Source organism: Pelmatolapia mariae, linkage group LG20, assembly GCF_036321145.2.
Source record: "Pelmatolapia mariae isolate MD_Pm_ZW linkage group LG20, Pm_UMD_F_2, whole genome shotgun sequence".
In the NCBI taxonomy this organism is placed as follows: Eukaryota; Metazoa; Chordata; class Actinopteri; order Cichliformes; family Cichlidae; genus Pelmatolapia; species Pelmatolapia mariae.
Genome location: NC_086244.1, coordinates 31530489 through 31553298, shown reverse-complemented (window position 1 = coordinate 31553298; position 22810 = coordinate 31530489). Strand labels below are relative to the sequence as shown.

Sequence of the window (22810 nt, the reverse complement as noted above, 5' to 3'; positions counted from 1 at the left end):
GATCTGTTGTGGCTTTACTGTTTTAATTATGTGCAAGTGACACCAATCCAGCTTTTGAGGATACAGTATTTTATGTTTGCTGGGTACACCCATTTCTCAAAACTACGTGGGCGTGAACATCTGGCTCCAATAGCAAACACGTATCTATCTGTCCCTCACTACACTGATGAATCCTCCGCTTCTTTTTAATGTGTCTCAGAGCAATTCTTCACATGTTTTGATTTCTGTAATTTCAGCAGCTGTTTAGTCCCATTATTTTCACCCCAAATATATTTCCACTGTGTTTTGTGAGATTTTGTTGTTTTTTTTCTACTTCCATTGTGTGTTTCAGTGCCATCGCAGCATCACATGCATCCAAGCATACATTATCTACACTCATCTCAACTCAGTCACTGTGAAATTAGCTGAGAACCCCTGTGTGAGTTCATAGGGCGCTTAAATAATGAGAAGATTAATTGGTTTGGACTTAAGGGTGTAAAACATGTACATTTATTACACATTTTTATGTTTACTCACTGGGAACTCCAGAGACAAGGCGAAGGGGTCGTAGCACGCGAAAGGCTCGGAGGGCCTTGACGTCAAACCCTCCAGGTTTGCCTCCAGACTGACCACCAGAATCTGCATCTTTGGTTATCATCTCCAGAACCACACTGAACAACCTGGAGATGAGAGAGGGGGAGAGAGCGGGAGATAAAATATAGAGAAAGTGAGGCAGAGGCATGTAAGGGAAGAAGCAGTAATGGCAACGTGATGAAAACAGAGCAGAAAAAGATAAAAGCAAAAGAGTCAGAAAGCAATGAACAAAGCCACGAGTCCTCTTTGTTCTTGTCTCTCTGTTCACGCACCTGCCTGTGCAAGTGTGTATGGTTTATGTGTGTGCTCTTTACATATGTCTATGCATATTTACCTTTAGTTTTTCACACCTCATCACAGTTTACATTGAAGTCCCACAGGAGCCAGGTGGTCTACTGATAAACCGTCACTCTATACAAAGCCATGTGTTCGTGTCTTTGTGCGTGTATGTGTGTGCACTTTGGTGCATGTGCTCAAAACATCACTACTGCAGTGATACAGGACAGAATTTATAAGGTCATGATTCATTTTTGATTGAGAGAGAGGATTGCCAGATGTTGGGCTAAGTTGCGCAAATGCACAAATGTGTGTTATACCATCTTTTTTCAAGTACATGGAAGAGAGCATAGAAGATGTGCGCATGATTGGTTTCTTATGTAAAAAGAATTGTGTGCGTGTGGGAGTGCGTGTGCAAATGTGTATTTGTACGTATATCCTGCATTATGTGCTAACTCACCCCACAATGACGATGACAAAGTCCAGCATGTTCCAGCCGTTTCTGACGTAGGAGTTTTGGTGCATCACCAGACCGTAGGCAATAATCTTCAGAAATGTCTCTATTGTGAAAATGATGAGGAAGGCATATTCTACTGTCTCCTGCATAGAGGGAACGGAAACAAGGAAGAAAACAGGTGTAAAGAGGAGAGGGGTGGAAAACAATGAAAGATGTTTATTTAAACTTTGCGACCTGGCTGGTCAATGGTGTGTGCAACGACTTGCACCCGCAACAGGTATCTGTTATCAATAAAAGGCATTGGTCAATGACAAATTTCAACTTAAGCTTCGCCATGTTTGGGACCTCTGGATGTCTGGGGCCTGGATCTCCTCCATGCCTGCTTCATGCCCTGGGGGACGGGGCTATGGCTCCCTACACCCTCTAGCAGACCGTTACATGGGGAAACCTTTTGAATACAAGCGCGCTGATCCACACAGGTGTGCACACGGGTGTTCACTGTCCATAGACATAAACTACACCTTTCTTGGCTGCTACCTCATAGCACATTGTGCGCTGTCGGTCCTACGTGCTGCACCACAACATTCAATATTTAGTATTTACTGCTGTTTACACTTAGCTAGATTAATGCGATGGTGTTGTGTTTAGTATGTTGCTTTGTTTTTTTTGCTTGTTTTCTCTTCTTTTTCTCTCAACAGGTGATCCAGGAGTTTTTCTTTCTTTCTTCTTTCTCTCTTTCTCTTTTTAAGTGCCCTTTCTCACTGTCCCTCGTCCCCTCTGTTTTTTTCCTTCATCTTTCTTTCTCCCTTTCCTATCCCCTAGTCATGTCTGTCCCGTCTGTAACAACTGAAAATAAAATAAAATCAATAATAACAACAAAGGTCGACCAAAAGGACCAATACGGCAAGGCCGCGATGATCCACTTGGTAAAGTAAATCCATTGGGTATCCTTGTTGGCCTTCAGACAACAATTCTGACGGCTAAAGAACCAAATGGGACAGGCAAAGAAAAAGTTTTTTTTAAAAAACCTTTGCCATGTTTTCAGTCCCCCCCCCCCCCCCCCCCGTCCTATCACAGAAATAATTTGAACATAAAAGCACATTCAACAAATGTAGCCTGCGTGTGCTGAGCTAGAGGACATGCTGACTAAAAAGAAAAAAAACCCTGAAAAAGTACTTTAAAAATTAATCCTAAATCTATTCAGCCAGATGAAATCAAGATTAAAAAAAGGTAATATTTCATCCATGGACATAAAGTACGTCATCAAACGGAAATCTCTCTAATAATCCGCTGATCAATTATCAGTTGAGTTACTATAATAAGGTTGTAATATTGACGTGAAAACACAGCTTTAAAATAGATGAATTTTCATTTATGTTAGGAGGGTGTTGCGCACTGATAAAACTCGGTGAACTCTGTGGTATTTATGGTGTATATCTCTTTGTGAGCCAAGACAGCCTCGCCAGTTTTGTTTGTATTTATATCTATACACATGTAACACATGTCTTCTTCTTCTTCTTTTTCTTCAGGCTGCCACAGGGGTCACCACTGCACATCATCTGCTTCCATCTCAGTCTAACCCTAGCATCCTCTTCTGGCACACCAATCCCCTGCTACATCCACAAATCCTTTCTGTGAGCTTTCTCTTTTCCTCCTGCCTGGCAGCTCCATCTTCAACATCCTTTTCCCATTATACATGCACTCTTCCTCCCATGTCCACATGTTTGTGAGGTGTGACAATGTAAATCTAGATCTTAAGGAACCATATCATTCCTTAAAATAAAAGTTTGCTAAAGATTCTACATATAAGGCTTGCAATAGTGCGCTGTGTTCATTCTGATGATTTATTCGTATTTTCATGATTCAGACTTCAAGTGTGTCCATATAAAATAAAACTAAAACAGCATTTCTCTTAGAGCCCTAGTGTCACATGTAACAAGACAGTGCTGAAGTGCAGGAGCAGACATCATGATGCGTTGAGAATAGACATAACACAACAAGCAGAAACAAACTTTCCAGTAGTGATGTTTTAAGTTAAATGTGGCTCAGTCCTGAAATGTTCAGGTACCCATAAAGCATATCGCACAAGTGTTCTAGTTCAAGAATGGACTGTGAGTCTGGTTCTGAAAGTAAAGAAAATTGTGAGTTTTTCATGAGTACACGATGTTTGCACCTAAAGAAAAAAGAAAAAAACAGAAGAGACAATCATAAGATGTCTTTTGAGAGCTCAAGGTTTTATACAGCAGCAGCATTGTGAAATATGATGTAACACTGGCTTTATATGGAAGGATGTGACTGTGGGTGGAAATGACCCCCTTTCATTCATTTGCATTCAGGTGAACCTCATAAACACATCTCAGGGAGAGATGTACTGAAAGCCAACAACACAAAATCCAAAAGAGGACGTCGCAAAATTAATGCCGCTGTGTGACTGATACATCATCTCGGGCAAAAGCGGTGCAGAAAAACCGAAGCGGTGACCGCTAAGCAGCAGACATGCTACCAGTGCGTATATTTCGAGGCCAAAAAACAGAAAAGATGAAAAGTCTTCAAGTCATACTGTATGTCCTGGTGCATCATCAGCATGTTTCCATGGTAACTATGTGCCCGGTAATGGAAATATGTCCCAGAATTTGGATATTTCCACATACACACACACAAACACACACATCTATTTATTGTGCTTACACATTATTTCACTTTCTCACCTCCACTTTCTTTTTCTTTCACACAGAAACACATTTCTCTCTCCTACGTATCTCACTTCTCTCTCCCTCTCTCTCTCTTTCTGCCTCTCCCACACACAACTTTCTCTCTCTCTCTTGCTTTCTCTCCGCTTGTCATCCTCTCTCTGTCTCTTATTTACGAAACCAAAAGGTTAGTGAGTCGGCAGGTTTTAAGGCCCATTAAGTTAAGCACTCCTGTTGTTGATTTAAAGGACGCAGACACGCAGAACGCACTCGGACAACGTGCGCAAAGATACGTGGTTACTGAAAGAGACTGACGACATCAGCAGCACGCACACTCAGACTTCACACCCACACAAGCAGGCAGAGAGACCTGCAATGATACACAAACTCAAACCATTCTTCTGAAAAGCAGCAAGTCAACCAGACCAACACTTTCACTGAAAAATTTTAAATGCCGCTGGCAATGGTGGCTTAAAGAAGAACACTTAATCAGCATCCGCTGTAGGCTACTATAGTGTTATCATCAGTATTTTTTTTTAAGTTTTAGCTCTAAGTGCATTGACTTTTTAGATTAACAGTGAGCATGCAATTTATCCATGCAGTCTACTTAAGATTACAGACGTATTTTCTTTTCAGGCAGTCACTGGAGCTCTGAGCATCACTGTGCAGAAAGATGTACAGTAAGACTACAAATAACAGGCACAAACAACAAAACATAGCAAGCTGTCGAGCGGCCACGTCACACCAGCGTCAGTGCACCCAGACATTGATTCTAAAGTCTCTGTAACAACAGCAGGAAGGATGGATGCTTCATTCTTCCAAAAGACATCCTGGATTTGATGTTTTAATGATGTCTGACAAAATCTCCTACAGCTGACCCCACTGGGGGTCACAGCTGGTGAGTGCTAAAGCTATACCATATGATGTCCATTCTTATCAAAAGCACTCACCCCTCATGTGTGATGAATGGAGGCATTGTCAACATGGAACGAGGATAACAGTGGTCACTCAGACCTGTTTACCCACTGTCGTTCAGTGTGATCTGGAAAGTTTTAAATCTCCAGTGCAGGAAACATGTTTTTTTTTTCAGTTATGAAACTTTTAAATTAAAATATATTTGTCTTTCATGACTTCAGTATTTTTTTTGTATTGAGTAGGCAGAATGTTTTCTCGGACACCAATGACAAGTATTGTTAAATTTAATAAACATAACCCCGTCTCCTAATTTCAGCTGTGTTCCAACACAATGAAAAGATAACAGACAACAGATAAGACTTGTATATGCATGGCAGTGACAACAGATGCAAAGGAATTGTCAGCATGAACTTCTAGTGAGATTTAACTATACCTTTATAAGCAAAACTGCAATAAATAAGAAAAGAGTTGGCGAGATCACGTCATTATGCAAACTTTATTACTTTTAGGGGAATTTAGTGAGTGGAGCAACTCACAAAAACGTCAAAGACAGGCTTTGTGTTTTGAGTACCTGTCTGCTCGCAGTTCAGTCTTGTGCAATATAAAACTGATATGTAAATGTTTCTGGGTCAAACCTAGAACTCATAGGGCTTTTGCAACTTTTAACAGAAAGCTGAACAGGTGGCTCTGTCAAACACGAAGACAGCCTATTCAGATGCTGTCAGATTAATGGAAAGGAGCACATGTCTTAAGCTTAAGTTTAAAAAAACATTTTTACATTGGTTTGGCAAAGCTGTTAAATCTGCATTTTCTACTGTACCTCAAACAAATATGAGTTTGACAGATGTGTATCAAAATCTTCTGATTTAGATCCAATACAGAAAAACATAAACTGAGATATTTCTACAAGGTCTGCAAACTCTTCACCAGAAATGGAAATATCCTTTATGCAAGTTTTTTTTAATTTGTAATCAAAAACAAGCAAATTCACTGCTTTGGTCTTTTCATACTGCAGAACTATCCAGATGCTCTGTATGAGTAACTCAGCTGCTGTGTAAATATTGGTATTTCAACAATGGCCATGTCTTTGTCTGTGTCTTAATTGTTAACGGTGTAAACTGAGAGTGGTGTCTCAACACTGGGGGGGGGGGGGACCAGTTAACGTCAACAAGCCCCACAATTCAGAGCTGTTTCTCAGTGATAAGACCCTTCAAAGCACACATGAACACACACCTGCCTACGTCCATTTAGCATTCTTGCCTTGTCCTCTTGTTGTTTACACAGGAATGAAACGTTCGCTGTTCTGTTTAGGGAACAGCTGACAAATTGTATGTGTGTGTGTGCCTGTGTGCTGTGTGTTTCAGCGAACTGGATTTAGGTCGTGACTTGGGAGTAAGGCCGATAATGAAGAGTGGAGATTACCACAGGACAATGGAGACAACAAACGTAGTGCATAGGTGATCTCACAATGCAAGTTGTATACACATAAAAAACCTAATGAATACACATTTGTATGATGGAAAGATAGAAAAAGTTATCATGTTAAATGTTAAAGCTCATGACAGTACAACTGGAAAATAGAAGCTGCATCTGAACAAACACGAGACTGTTGGAACAAGAAGATGGGACCAAAGTGGAGATGTCTGGCTGTAAAACACAGACGTTTGGTGAAAATCAGAAACAGCTCATACCAGCTATGTTGTTGGAACACAGGTACACAGGATCTGGCCACCTTGTAGTCACTGAGTTTACCATGAACTCCTCTGTAAGTATTCTGGAGTCAAATGTGAGGCCATCTGTCCAACTGCTTAAGCTTGTTAGAGCATACAACAGGACAATGGGTCCAAGCACAGCAGCTAATCTACAACAGAATAGCTGAAAACACAAGACAATCAAGGTGTTGCAAAGCCCAGACCTCAAGCTGATTGTAACGCTGTGATGGGACCTTAAGAGAGCTGTGCGTAAACAATTGCCTTTAGGCCAAACCATTATGCAGACAAGAACAGAAGCAGCAGATAGCAGTAGGACAGGTGCAGGGATGCAATGCTATTAATTAAAAGTAAACACTTCCTGCATCTGCTTCACTTTAAAAGCTTTCCAGTGAAATTACGTATTATGACGTTTATTGTGAAGCAGCTGCGGGGAGACTTCAGCACTTCATGAACATGGAGAGGCGCTTTCAATTTTGCTATTTGTCTGTTTAAATATCTCGACTGAATAACAACCTGCAAGAACTCATTTTGTTTTTAAGCCCATAATAAGGTAAGGATTATAGGAACTATCAAAGCCTACAATGCACAGAAGTGGATTTATTAAGTGTAGTCTTTAAGCAGACTTTGGTCTCTGCCCTGTTACATACCTAGCTATAGCACACATGCTATGATGTTATATAATAAATATTAAATCCCTTTTATTCTTCCCATCCCCGAGGGATTCCTGGATAGTAAGTGGAGTGTGAGAGAAGCACGTGGCGCAGGCCTGAAGCTGCCTCTGCGTGAGAGAACTGGAGCGGGGTTGAGTGCTGACCAGGAGAGAGAAAAAGCAAGACGGGGTGGTGTGTGTGTGTGTGTGGGGGGGGGGGGGGGGGGGGGGCACCTAAACACTGTCAACAGACGTCTGTCTTTGGCCTTTTGTTCTGTTAAAAGTGAGGATCCAGAACGAATGCTGTGTTTGTTTTTGTCATGTTCTTCCTCAAAGGACAGCATCCCCTGTGTTTGTTTCCTGTGTCCGAGCTCAGTGAAAAATGCTCCTCCCGTGCTTGTAACAGGGATGCTGTCGCCATGGAAATCAGGCTTGTTGCATGTGTGGGCAGAGAATGAAACTTGAAGTGCTTAAGTGAGGGATACTCAAGACGACTGCCTCTGGTACACCCTATTGGTTTAGATGAACAGGAGATGCCCTACATTCAGTTTTCAGTCCTTCAGCTTGAAAATAATGCTTTTACGTCATCAAAATACGAAAGACAAACGTATGATCCAAATAATGCACATTATGTGTTAATATTACTGTTTAATTGTTATTACGCTTTTTAATTCCATATACTCGCTTCCTATTGTGTGGAGGAGAGATCAATCTGCCAGTGGAGCTGAAGACAACTGAAAAAGGACTTTTCTGTGGAAGAGCAAAAGGCCTTTTGTGTTCACTGTAAGCATTTGGGGTCAGTTTAGTAAAACAGGATGGCAGCGAGCATTAATCTCCTTGTGCAAAATGACTTTGTACACTATGGCATAAGATGCGTTTGCTTCCCGTAGAGAGCAGCACAAACTGAGGTCCATCCACTCCCAGCGAAGCAGCTTAATTGATTTAAGGAGGAGCAGCGAGTCCTGTAAGCTCCAAAATCCCCTGTTTTGGGAGCTAGACAAGAAATTTCTCTTGCTTGAGCTAAAGCCAAAAGAGCTGACAGTCTGTGTGCAGCGGATGAACAAAATGTCCTAGTTGATGTTTTTGGACTTACAGAGACTCCAGACCATGTTTTCAATCAAGCACAGTTTGGGTTATGAGCACTCAGGTAGAGCTGTGCTGTTGATATGAAAAGATTTAAAAGGTTATGCTCCATGTGAGCTTAATGATTGCAATGCAGCAGCTACGTTTCTTTAGTATTTTAACTGGGCTGTACGACAGATGATTGGCAGCTCTTTTCTGCACACCAGTCCTTCACTAGACTGGACAAATGCGCAAATTGCTGCACTGCCAGTTTTAAGAGCAAACTCTGGTACATTGGTGTTTTCTTTAATAAATCTAAATTGCCACACACATAAATGAATGCCCCTGATTTTAAAACCCAAATGTTGCGTGTAATATATTTTTCTTTTGATTATTTTTTATTTTGAAAAATTGCTGACTTGGTAGAAACTAATATTCTGTGATACCAAGATACTGATTTTATCTCTAGTATCAGGAGTCCTTGGGGTAACCTGTGGGGTTTTGAAGAATACAGTATAATACTTGTACAAGTGAGTCGTGGATTTGTACTGTGGGCATGGGTGAATGTATACATTCCTCCCGCTTGTTTCTATTTAATTCAATTCGAGTTCATTTATATAGCACCAAATAAACAGACGCCTCAAGGTGCTTTATACTGTAAGTTAAAGACCCTACATTACTGGAGGGAAAACCAAATCAATCAGATGATCTAGGAGCAATTACTAGGTGACAGTGGGAAGAAAAAAACTCCCTTGTAACAGGAAGAAACCTCACACCCTCACTGACAGGGTCAGCCTTCAGCAGTGTTGTACACTAAATTCTACCCACTTTAACACATTTAATTACATATGGAATTTAATGGAATCTGGTCAAATGAATGTATTTTGCATCCATTCAGTTTATGTCAAGCAGATTTGCAAAGATATTATAGGTATTTGCAACAAACAACTTTTCTATATTTCAGCTGCATTTAACACAAAACTCTTGCTTCGAGTTTACTGAGAGTAAAAAATTTTTTTTTTTTTAATGTGTGGGGGAGGGGGAAAGAGAAGAGGAAAACTATGGGAGAGAGAAGACACATTTTTGCAAAGAGCAGTGTGCACAAATGTGGAATAATATTTTGTATCACATAGTAGATATCTGCGGACAAGTAGTTGTTCTTATTATAGTATTTTCTACACCACTTGAAGGACATGTGTAGGTGGTACCCTTGTTTGCACATTCAGAAAAATTGAGAGGGCACGTGGACGTCTGCCTCACATTCAGCCTCTGAAGTTAATGTGGGACAAAAGCAGGCGCTCACATACGCTGAGACAGTACAACCCCCATGTAAGCATGTACGTCAACCGAACAGGACTGAAATAGTTTAAAATAATATTATTATTTTTTTACAAGAGCATGTACAAAGCATCTTTGTACAGTGCTCATCTTTAGCTAACTGCCTGGCATGTATCTGATCAGGTTAGCCCTTAAATCATATAATGAAGTGATCATTCACTATTCACTGTAAGGATACACTCATATAATAATATGGAGTCTAAAAGAGGCAGAGCGCACTGCGTGTATTTCTGTGTTTACATTGGCCAGTGTGTGCGTATGTGATGTGAACGTGTGTTACCATGATGACTCAATGTAACGCTCTGTGACTTTTCCCTCACAGAATAATTATATTAATTTGATATAATTGAGTTTCATTTTAACATGCATAGAGCACTGTTCTTCATGCAGACGGTCAGTCTGCTCTGCATAAGCATGGCTCGTGTTTTTGCTGTTGTCTTGGGAAACTGCAACAGAAAAGTTGATGAGTATAAATGCAACGACATCACAGCGAGCCAGAGAGAAAAGAGCAGTGGAGAGTGAAGGGCAATGTATATGTGAGGAAAAAGGAAAATCACATACACAAATAAAAACAATTTTTTTAAACTACTAACAGAATTGGATTAGTGTGAAATTGGTATTGCTGTATATGATATCTTATAACTTTTGCATTAGCTTGTTGGATAAAAAAAAAAGAGTTAAGCGTGAAACAGAAACCTCTAAATACACACTGGTAACTTAAAATAAGTATAACATGCTTCACGTAGATGGTGAATCAGAATGAGTTACATACAGTGCAGTTCTTCCTGCATACTTGCTGTATATGTACACTCTGTCAATAGACTGTGGTAAAATGATAAGAATCAATTATTGTGTTCTCCAATATGAGAAAGTGGGAGCAGCAGTGGTGATTTGGCTGTACTCTGCAAGTGCCACATTATGTTGTGTGAATCTTTGCAGTTATACTAACAAGTAATTTTTTTTGCACTCTCCCAGTACACATGACCACCTAATTCATTATTTGAAAGTGGTTTGGCAGTCTTGGTTAGGATTAGTTGTCCTGATCTCACCTACAGATCTGCAGTAGTAGTTAAAGAATATATTATGCAAACCAAAGCACTGATCAACTGTGTGTTAATGCTTGAAAATGTGTCAGTCTATCAAAAAATAATAATAATAATGCAAATGCAGAGAGTAACAACGGCCAAAAACACTCTCACTAAACTGTGAAAATGAGCGTTTGATTATGTGGATTAAGGGGTTCAAATCATACTGGATCATTGTTAGTGCAGACTGTTTTCACGTTTATCTGTGCTGTTAGCCTGAGGGAAGAGAAAAGCTCTCTGCCATCTTCACTTCTCCTCCATGCTTCCCTCTTATCAGCCTTTGTGTAAGTTTCGGAGCTGCTGTGACAAGAGTCTGCTGTTGTTTAGCACACCGAAAGATAGCAGGCAAGGCAGAAATGTGTGTACCAAAATAATGCAGGACAAAAGCAGCTCCTCACTGAACGGCCTCTGTGGGCGAACACTTCCTTTCTCAAAGGAATTATGACACTGTTCTTTAGATTTAAGATTACCTATAAATAAATTTACATTGGTTCGGTGCAGTGTTTTCATATGATGCTATTAGAAGAACCCATGGGAAAAAAAAACATGCACAGATGTGTGTACTATACTGAGAAATAATCCATGACCGAATCCAGGAATGATCCCAGTACTGAAACTAATTTCATTTGAATTGGAAGCGACACAATTCCAGACCCAGTTACATAAGGCTGTAAATAATCTGAGTGGACAGGAGAGAAAAAGTGTGGAAATAAATGATTGGAGGTGACAGCAGTGGAGGTGTTAACTATAGAAAAGCTGTAAAATTGAGCAGTGACAGTCTGCAGATGGCTGCTATACCGACAAACCTACATTTCTTTTTCTGTCTGGTTCTTCACACCCTTGGTTGTTGAACACAACAGATTTGCTTTATCCTGCTGGGTGTATTCCCCCTTCTTCTAGCTCCATACATTAAGGATTTCAGTCTTCCCATCATGAGTAATGCAATACCATTGGCACCAGATACACAGACTTCAGTGACAAAAGTGTCCAGGCGTCCCGATCTCAACATGAAAAGACTAAAGACACTAACATAAAAGCACAAACTAGCTTTTTTCATGTTGTCGCTGGTTTTAAATATCACTCCAGTTAGTTTATTTTGGTCATTTTTTACTGTGTTTGTATGAAATTGACAGATTAAAATGCTTTTGATGATTTTTTTCCAATGGACCGTCTTTTCATGTGCCTTTGATGACCCAATTTATGCACAGCATATATGCCTGAGTGTATGCGTGTGTGACTGCATGCTTATAATCGATCACAAACAAGGAACATCACCATGCCTGACCTGCCTAACAAATCAGCTGGGAGCATCAGAGCACACACAGAGAGAGAGAGCTGACGCAGGTTCAGTCGATGTCACTTCCCTCAGTGATGGTAATACGAGCTGTCATTAGGTTCAATGCAATGTGGCTCAGGCTGCATTGTGTATGTGGTTTGTGTGTGTTTAAACCACGGCAATTCAGCACCTAAGAGTTATTGTAGTATCCCATGATGCGCTATGAATGAACTGCGATCCACTGCGATGATGTCAGAGTGGATCACATGATTTGTCTGCTGATTGTTGTGTTTTTAAGCATGAACAGAATCGAAATTAAATAGATCCCGATGCATGAATCAGTTCTCTATCGCCTAAAAAAGGTGAAGAACCAAGCAAGACAAACACGAGGTGTCACATTGGCTCCTCTTTGGACTCTAAAGCCAAAGCCTGGTCTCTGTATGTCCTTCACCTCTAAAAAAATCATTTTCTGTTTGTCTTTCTACTTTCGCCCTGTACTGGAAAAGCCCTCTGGAACAAGAGATTTTTTTTTTACTGATGTCAAATGACATCAGCAGCTGATGATGTGTCATGGTAATATCTACACAGGGGGAACCAAGGAGCTGTAGCCAGTCCCATACCAATCAGTGACAACATTAAAACCAACTGCTTAATAATGTATAGCTCCCCCTCGTGCAGAAAAAAGCGGCTCTGATCCATCGAGGCATGGACTCAGCAGGCATGGGTTTAATGTTGCACTAGATTGGTGGATAGCTATGCTGAAGTCTGATATTGTCCAGAACGGCTTCAAAGACTGTGGTTCTGAGAAGCACGGTGCCTCTGCAGGGCCTCTTTGTCCTCAAAAACATTCTTTGGCAGCTACACTACCACCTCTGCTAGCTAACTTTATGAGAGTGTTTATGCATGGGAATATTTTTGTGGACGTCTGTGTATGCTCTTGTGAGAGTGTAAGAGTGAGAGTGCTTTAGTGTGATTCTGTCAGCAGGCCACTCCATGGTTGTTTGTGAGGTCACGGTCATGTAGGTGAATCAACCAGACAGCCAGAAGCAGGCTAATCAGCTCCTATTAGCCCATTTCCCTTTGGTCTTAATCAGATTAATGACAGCCAGAAAGGCTCAGGATGTCCTGCTCAAAGCAATGAGCAGGACATCAACAGAAGAACCACCGATATTCCTATCTTTTTATTCTTAGGAGAAGAAGAAAGTTTTTCACAAAGATTATATCAGGCTGTGATAACCTTTTATCATGTTAATTTTCTCTCGTTTAAAAACATATATATTTTAAGCTTTCATGAAAATGCTGAATTAAACAAGAAAGGCAGGATTGCAGTCACACATGCATGCACACCACTCGTTTTAATGATTAGGTCCATCTTTTTATCTACATGTTATATTCATGAGATAAACTGAAGTGGTTGCAATATAGACCATTACATATTTTCACCTCTACTGTTCATGTGCTGCAGGTTAGAGCTGGCAAAGATTTGATTTTTACTGTAAGCTTCCTGTCTCCCTGTTTGCGTCCCTCATCCCTCACAGATCTCTCATTTACAGAAATAGAGGTCTGTCCTGTGATATCATGTTAGATGTAGATGATACAGAGAGCTCTGTAATTCTCCCTAATTATTATACTGATAAGTCCTGACTTAGAGACACTGTCTCCTTCTGAAGGCCACACTTCATGCAGTAGTAGGGTGTGTTTCATTAGGGGAATCTGTATCATCAAGACTAATTTATCTCCAAATTAAGTCAAACTTTATACATTTGTCCACGACCTGTAGATGTAATTGATTATTAAAATAGATGTAGTTGTATCTGTTGTATGAGTGTGCCAAAACAACTAAATAAAAGATAAACAGCCAAGAAGTCATCCGAAATAAGATCAAATGCTTTGCATTACTGTGTCAGAGTAGTCTGTCAAAAATCATGTCCTAGATGTGCATGTTAGAAAGTACCTCCTTTTAGTTAATGTCACTGGTTTCAGGACATCAGTCAGTCATTGCAAAGGATTGGCACCCAAGTATGTAAAATATAAATATAATAATTATGTATATAATTATGGTAACTTGCACAATTACTTTAAAGCCTGTAAAAATGATGGCACTAAACAAAAAATTGATTTAATTCCTCAAAGGTTATTGTAATGCTTTATTAAAATACTTGAATTCAAGCTAAAAATCTCCATTAAAATGGCAAATTCAATGTAAGGATGTAAAAAGAGACATTTAGAAAAACTTTATCTCATGGACCTGACTGCATGTACCATCTTTGGACAAAGTAAAATCGATTTGGGATACACAGAAATTAAATTAAATTAAACTATTTTCAGATAAGAGATGTTCATAATCCAGATGTTAAAAGAGTGAGTGTGGCTACAAATGCAGTCAAAACATCACTGGTGAAGGCTGACGACAAAAAAGTTCACTTGTTCCAAATTCCATTCTACAGCATGAAAGATCCCAGTGAGCACCCACGATCTGATATCCTCGTGTTGGTGTTGTTTCCACGTCATCATAATAAATGTTGTTCCACGTTCAACATTGCAAGTGACCAATCACATTGTTGTGACGTCATAGTTTTGCAACTTCGGAAAAAAACGCCGTAAAAAAACAAAAGTACCTAACTTGTGAGAAACCGCCTCTGTCCGCCGATCCAGCAATTTAAATTCTTTGCATTTCAGGATACTGTTCTTTAATAAACGGTAAGCATTATACATATTGTCCTTGCAACATTGGAATTTCATAAATGAATGAATGGCTTGGCTTGCAAAAGTATTACGTCACAACAATTTGATTGGTCACTTGCAATGTTGAGCCTGGAACAACATTTATTATGATGATGCAGGAACAACACCAACACGACGATATCAGATCATCCAGTGAGGCACGAGGCACAGTGGCCTCCATCATCTGTAAATGGAAGAACCACCAAGGCTCTTCCTAAAGCTGGCCACCCACCCCATCTGAGGCTCTTAATCAGTGAGATGACTAAAAACCCAATGGTCACTCTGACAGAGCTCCAGTGTTGCTCTGTGAAGAGAGGAGAGCTTTCCAGAAGTAAGACAATATCTGCAGGACTCCCCAAGGCACATGACAGCCAGCCTGGAGTTTTCCATAAGGTACCTGAATGACTTTCATATCATGAGAAACAAAATTCTCTGGTCTGATGAAACAAAGAATGAAGTCTTCAGCCTTGAACACTCTCCTGGCCTCCTTGTTCTCAATTTCTTGTTCTTCTCTTCCTCCTCTCAGTCTGCCTCTCTCTCCTGTTGAGAGCCATCAACCCCTGAATGTCCGGCGGCATTTCTGGAGGAAGCCAGAAATGGCTAATACCATCCCTACAGTGAAGCATGATGATGGCAACATCATGCTGTGGGGATGTTTTTTTGGCAGAAGGAACTGGGAGACTAGTCGGAGTTGAGGGAAAGATGAATGCAGCATTGTACAGAGACATCCTTGATGATAACTTGCAACAGAGCGCTCTGGACCTCAGACTGAGGTGAAAGTTTATCTTTCAACAGGACAATGCCCGAAAGCACACAGCCAAGATAACAAAGGAGTTCTATTGTATGCACAGTAAAGAATCACTTGTACAATGAATTTCTTCCTTTGAATTCCACAACAGAAAAGCAAAAAATAAAATCCATATATGAAACAGATTGGCCTTTCTGTGACCATTCTGTGAATGTCCTTGAGTGGCCCAACCCAGACTTGAACCCAATTGAACATCTCTGGAGAGAGATCTGAAAATGAGTGTGCACTGATGCTTATCATCCAACCTGATGAAGCTTGAGAGGTTCTGCAAAGAAGAACAGCAGAAACTTCCCAAAAATAAATGTGCCAAGCTTGCAACTTCTTTAAAAACACTTGAGGCTGTACTGCCAAAAGTACGTCAACAAAGTATTGAGTGAATACTTATGCTATATTTTTGTTTTTTTTATTTTTAATAATTTGCAAGAATTTCAAGCAAACTTTTTTTTCCACTTTGTCCTCACGGTGTATTGTGTTTTGAGGTGAAAAAATACATTTAATCTATTTTGGAATAAAGCAAACTGCATTTCCAAATGCACCGTAAGTACAAATCTAAAGTTGGTATTAAAAAGAGCAGCAGCCTCACAGATCTGAATGTTAGAACTCATCAATATTTATACAGTATGTGTGTTTCATATGGTTTATTCAGTCTCATTGTGTATGTAAGTGACAAAACAAACATTTGATTTTTCCAGATCAAACTTGCTCAAAAGCAGCATTAAGTCATCAAGCAGTTGACTGAATTCAAACGTGTTAATAATAGATGAAAACAATCATCTCAAGCTGCTCTAAAGCTACCTGTCGTCCTCTCTAACTTTTTTCCCCTCCCTTACCCTTTCCTCATTTCCCCCTCTCCCCCTTCCCACACCTACAATCTTAACCTCTCCACTCTTGGCTCCTTCTGTCCTAACCTTTTTTTCCTGCTCTCATTATCACCTCCTACTCCACCTTACACACTTCTTCCCTCTCTTGAACACTCTCCTGTCCTCCTTGTTCTCAATTTCTTATTCTTCTCTTCCTCCTCTCAGTCTGCCTCTCTCTCCTGTTGAGAGCCATCAACTCAGATACTCCACAAGTCTCCATGGCCACAGTTGTCACGGCAGCAGGCCATGCTGTATGTAAAATGCGAATGACAAACACGATGAATATAAGCATCCAGCTAGTTAAAACAAACTGTAGGTAGCACACATGCATGGAAACATGGAACACAGTGATAACACACAGAACCACACATGTATGCATTCCGACTCTTCGAGTATCTCATCATTTAAAACCTGTTTACAGGTAGAATACGAAGTTTTTAAGATCAAAAAGATAAAAAGAATAAAAACTTCTTTTTAACTTAAAAACAAAGAGGAAACTTGTGTTGTTTACTCATTACAGGCAATGTAGAGACTCTCTTGGCAGTGTCAAGAAGCAAGTGCAGTTGACTGAATAGTAAAAGTTGCATAACAGTAACAGCGTCCACTGAAACAAACATGCAGCAGGTCCACAGTGACTCTTCATCGTATGTGCAGCAAAGCATCCAGCTAAAGGAGAAAACTGGTGTATGCAAGAGATTTAAGTTCTCATTTATCCCGCCAGCTATAAACCTGCTTAGCAGTAACAGATAATCTCCTCATCACATTTCCTGGTCATTCAATCCACTGCCACTTTCATTATTCACTCTGAACAGTTTTTGTTAGAATTTTATACATTTTCATGTAAAACACACAACACCTGCAGAACAGCAGCTTCACTGACGGAAAATGAATCAGCTTTGAGCTCGAGTAGGTCAAGACAATCGCAGCTTATACAAAGGCTCATCCATATTACAGTTTGTTCTTCCTTTAACATTTGCTGCCATTAGCTTTTTGTTCACCGCTAAATAAAACACAGCACCTGGTCATTTCAAGCAAGGTTCATGCAGAATGTGGCAATACCAGAAACTCAATATAAAGAGCTTGTACTCAGAAGACTGCGATTTGGGTCAAGTCCAGCAGAACACTGTGTTGTGTCTGCTGTGCAAGGCTTAACACTACGGTCGCTAAGTGTGCTCTGCTCCGTTGTGCCCAAGTGAGGTTTTAGAAAGCGTATGTGTGTGCTTATCCGTTTATGCGTTTGTGTCCCACATTCCCTGCGGTGTCTGTGGTCCCTGGGCCTTTGGGTGCTAAGTCAGTAAAACAGGCCTCCTGACATCTGGGCAACTGTCACCCCACGGCCTAAAAACCTGTAAAGCCCCCTGGCTCCACTTGCATAACACTCAGATGTGTGTTCACAAGTCTAATTGCGTGTGTGTGTGTGTGTGTGTGTGTGTGTGTGTGTGTGTGTGTGTGTGTGTGTGTGTGTGTGTGTGTGTGTGTGTGTGTGTGTGTGTGTGTGAGTGTGTGTCAACATGTTCAGTACATCGTTGATAGAAACTCATAATGTACTAAATGTAAACATTTCAAGCGTTAAGTGAGTGCCAGTATATAAAAATATGGCATTCCCCGCTCCAAGCTGGTTTTACGGGAAAACATGTTGTGCAGCACATTCGCTCGCTAACCTCAATGAGAGTTTATATTCTTCTGCGTTTAAACTGCATGAGCATGTTTGCTGTGGTTATAGAGAAAAGTCTATATTTAACACATGATAATGATGAAGAGGAGTGACAGCTCAGAGAAGGAAGGAAATGACTCACAATGATGGGACCACACTCTAATGAAGCTATATGATCATGGATGTCCTGAGGCTACTTTAACAGCGACGACGACACACACACACACACACACACACACACACACACACACACACACACACACACACACACACACACACACACACACACACACCGAGAGGGACAAAGAGAAATATTTCTTTATCTCTGGATATCTTTGTGAGCATATTCACTGACTTACCCCTACCCATCATTACTAAGGCTCAGCCCCAGTCATTTTTCTAGCCTAAAACCCAAGGAAATGTCAGAAAGCAAGGACTGGCTAAAAGATCCTCACTTTCCCAATATGTTCCAAAATGTCTAGCTGCTCCCCACAAAGAGACAAGCTAGCCTGAAACTAACAGCTTGTACTAATGTTTTATTAATAACTAATCAATGACTTTTTTTTTCTTTTTCTTTTTTTTACAGCCAGCATTACAAATGTTGACATCACCACAGTATTCCACTCAGGAGTACTGAATGGAATTCTGAGGCTTACTAGAACAGCTATCTGGACCATTAAAGGAAACTGAAACACCATGGTTACTACACCTGTGCTTGCTGTTGTATACATATGCAATTTCTTAACACACCGGAACTTAATGTTAATGAATAAAATAACAACAGAGAAGGATTTTTGCCCAATTCAGTAAATTAAATACATTATGAAAGTACTCCATGGCAGTGATTACATGTCATCCTGCTCACTGACTGACCCACGGTTGTGTAGCGTTAAAGAGATTGGGAGAAAAAATAAAAAATTCTATTTCCTTATTTAGACCCAACTTAGTGAACTTGAAGTATCATAATTCAATTAAAAATTAACAACATCACCATATTTGAACATTTTGGAGACTCTAAGAAGAACAAGACTACGATAAACCAGTAGTTTTAAAATAGTGTTTAGTTGTTTTGTGAGTCTGTTTGTTAAAGTTGATAAGATAATACTTTCAGAATTAACACACACACACACACACACACACACACACACAGAGAAGAACAGATGATGAACTTTGAACACATTGCAGTTCCATCGAGTACGACACACACGCACAAATACCAAATATGTTCACACAAGATTTGCGCATGAACTTTCTTTCCCGTTCATGGTGTGTCAACACTTTCTATCTGTATTATCTGCAAGCCCAGGATGAATGTACTCTCTCTCCCTCTCTCTCACACACACACACACACACACACACACACACACACACACACACACACACACACACCCTGAAGCATAAAACTGCTGTTGACATTTCATAAGACACTCACACTCAAGCATGGACACACTTATACGTAGTCCTGACAAATGTGCAGTGAGCAAGCTTTAACAGAGTGTAAACCAACAGGATAAATGAAGCTTTAACAGCATTGACTTTGGTCTTCTCCCTTCAGCCATCGTTCCCTCACTGCAGCCGGCCCAGCTCAGTCTGATTAAAATGTTTAACTGGCATAGATCAAATGCTCAAAAAGTCCCTTTCAGATCGTTAATTGAAAGATAATCAAATAAGGAGATAATAAAAACACAGGATGAGGATCTCTGTCTGTCCGTCCATTCCTGCATACACAGGACATTCCTATTGTTGTGTATTTTACAGCTTTAGCCACATAAACTAAATTCGACCTAATTTTCCCGCTTCTGTCAAAAGCCAGTGTGTGCACACTGTGAACACGTTATCATCTGATCTCTGTGCAGAGATGTTCTTCCATCCTTTTCATTTTATGGGTTTATGTTGAAGAGATGTGAACCTTTCAGTGGCATAAAAGAAAACAGCCTTGTGAGGCTGAAGTGAACTACAGAGACACACTGTCTCAGTGCCGAACAAATTTTTTTTCTCACTTATGCTAGCTATAATTATTATTATTGCATTAACCATTGCCAGAAAGTTAAAAATCTGAAAAATGGATCAGCTGCGATTAGTAAAACAGCAAAATACTAACTGAGGTGTGCAGTGAGATGCTGATTCTCATGTAGAAGAAGAATAGAGACCCATGTGGTTATGTGATGGGTGTGATATGTCTGTCTTCACCTTTTTCTAGAACAGTCTTCCTATCTGTAGCTATCACTGCCAATCTTTCTCTGCTCAAACACATACAAACAGCATCCATGCTTTCTGTGCCTGGCTGTTAATGAGAGGGCTTCACCTCACATACAGCACATACTCACATGGGAACACCTACATCGTTCCTTACACCCACCTACACGCATACACTATATACATCCATACACATAAAAAGGAGACGCTGCACCTGCATGCAAATGGACTCAAGAAAGTAGAAGATGAGATCTGACTGTTTATGCTAGGTCTCATGTTATGCTAGTCTGATCCCAAATACTGATCCTAACGCATCTTTGTCTCCTTCCTCTTGTTTCAAATGATTGTGCTCCTCAGTAATCGATAGAAAATATGGATGAAATCAGCCTGACAGGAATAGTTTTAATAACTGTGCTATCTTAGACTCTTAATGACCACGTTTCTCTACATGTATAGGACAAAATGTACAGCAGCTATATACGGTTGTCCCCTCTTTTTACACATGCACAGAAAAACACAGACACTCACGTGCTTGAAAGAGCAGTGCGCTTCTTAGTGTGACCCTCATTTCGCCTCTTCCCTAAACCTTTAATCCGTGCCTGAGAGAAACTTACGTAACCATTTTTAAGACTTAAGTCAGATGAGGAAAAACACATTTTAAAAAAAACCCATAAGATTGCAACAAATGCATATACACAATTGTATGCTGACTGTCCAGTTTTAGATATACAAACAAACAGGGCTCCTGTACAGTATAGATGGATGCACAATAATACAATATAAGAACAGCAGGGTCAGTTTCTCAACATCCAGGGAAAATGTTCACGTGCTGTCACAAACATACACTTTCTTTAAAATGTCACTGTTAAATTGCAGTAAAACACTGTGACTGGCAGCTGGAGCTGTAGTTTCTTACTGTAAAAATGTTACAGCATTACATTATGAAATCTTACCTTTACAGTTTAATACAGTTAGTTTCAAATTGCGTATGTGATCGACAGCCAATTAGAAGAAAGCTGGCTTGAACGGACAGTGTCCTTAAAGTGAGACGAGCTAAAACAGCATCAGTGAACTGAGGGGATGTACCACCTTCACATACGGTTAAAAGCTGGAAATGAGCATAACAAGTCCCCTTTAAACACTTTTGGAGTCTGCTGATGATAAAAAATAACCATCACAGAACATCTAAATTAACAATTTAACCTTAAACATTTAAATTCCCATAAGTTTTTTTCACTTGCTAAATAATCAGAACTTTGTTATACAATAAAAACGTCAAATTTTACCGTTGTTCCTTAAAAGAATTAACATGTGCCGTATTCATTTGTGGTCGCGCACAAAAAACAATTTATTACTGTAAGAGAATCCTAAATTTTTAAAACAGTTTTTTTTTTTTTTTTTACAATGAGTGGATGAATGTAAATACACAGGGTAGCACAGTGGTCCAGTGGTTCATGAACTTCCCTCAACCGCAACCCTTTGTGGGTTTTCTCCAGGTGCTCTGGCTTCCTCTCCAAGCATGTCTCCAAAGACAGGCTTGTTAGGTTAATTATAATGATTCTAAACAGTCTGTAGGCATCCGTGTGAGCTTCAAAAGTTGCCTGTCTCTGCTTTAGGAATCTGAAAGACTGGTGACCTACCCTGGGTGTACCTCACCTATTGTGCGATGTCAGCTGGGCTAGGCTACAAATGCACCCCCACCCCATCCCCACTTGAAAATAACCTTAGGGATGATTTTTTTTTTCAGGCAGGTTTTGTGAGAACAGTTTTTATATTACAGTCAAAATGAATGAAATTTAGGCGAAGCATGGATTTTCCATGGTATGTGCTTTGACTTCATGTTATGACTAACAGTGAAACAACCCTCCTGCAGTGTCTGCCTATGGTTTTAATCAGAAAATTATGTGGCTCGTTACCATGGTTTTAATTTTAATATCCAACCCTGCATTAGCCAAAAGATTATTTACCCTTTGATCTCTGACTCATGCTGTTCATGTGAAGGCTCACCCACATGCAGTAAAAATGGACTCCAATAATGAGGACAGACTGCACACACAGCCAATCAGGTTAAGTGGGCTGATACACTCAAAACTACTCAGAAAATACATCAAAGAAATTAGCAAATGTTAAACAAATTTTTGTTTTGTTATCAAAAAATTGTCTCCTTTTTTTTGTTCCATGATTATTCATTATGTACAGGTTGTCACATCAATATTAAATGCCTATATATCTCCCACTGACTGCAGCACTGATAACACAATTTCTCTCTCACTGAGTATCACGCCTGCTCTCTTCACTTCATGCCAGGTTTACAAAGCAAGGACACAAATGGAGCTAAGCAATGAGTCATCCTCTTCCTATATAAGCAAAATATATTATTCATTGTAATAATCTAGAACACTGGAGAAACCATTTGACCCAAAATAATGAAAGTGGACTTTATTTGAATAGAGCCTTATTTGAATAGGCCTTAGAGTCTAATAGGTATTTGAGCATAATTAAAGGTAGTAGTTTGTGCGCTTTTTTAAAAAGTTT

At 39.9% G+C, this 22810-nt stretch overlaps 1 protein-coding gene across 13 annotated transcripts in view; it reads right to left on the bottom strand.

The window, feature by feature from the left end:
• Nucleotides 1–22810, bottom strand: part of cacna1db (calcium channel, voltage-dependent, L type, alpha 1D subunit, b) — a 92465-nt gene that overhangs the window by 51819 nt on the left and 17836 nt on the right. For all 13 annotated transcript variants that reach the window (XM_063465164.1, XM_063465160.1, XM_063465161.1 and 10 more), the window contains exons 4-5: nt 1310–1449; nt 517–659 (exon numbers count right to left, since the gene is read on the bottom strand). In XM_063465164.1, the coding sequence (XP_063321234.1) occupies nt 517–659; nt 1310–1449 (283 nt within the window). The remainder of the gene's footprint in view (nt 1–516; nt 660–1309; nt 1450–22810) is intronic.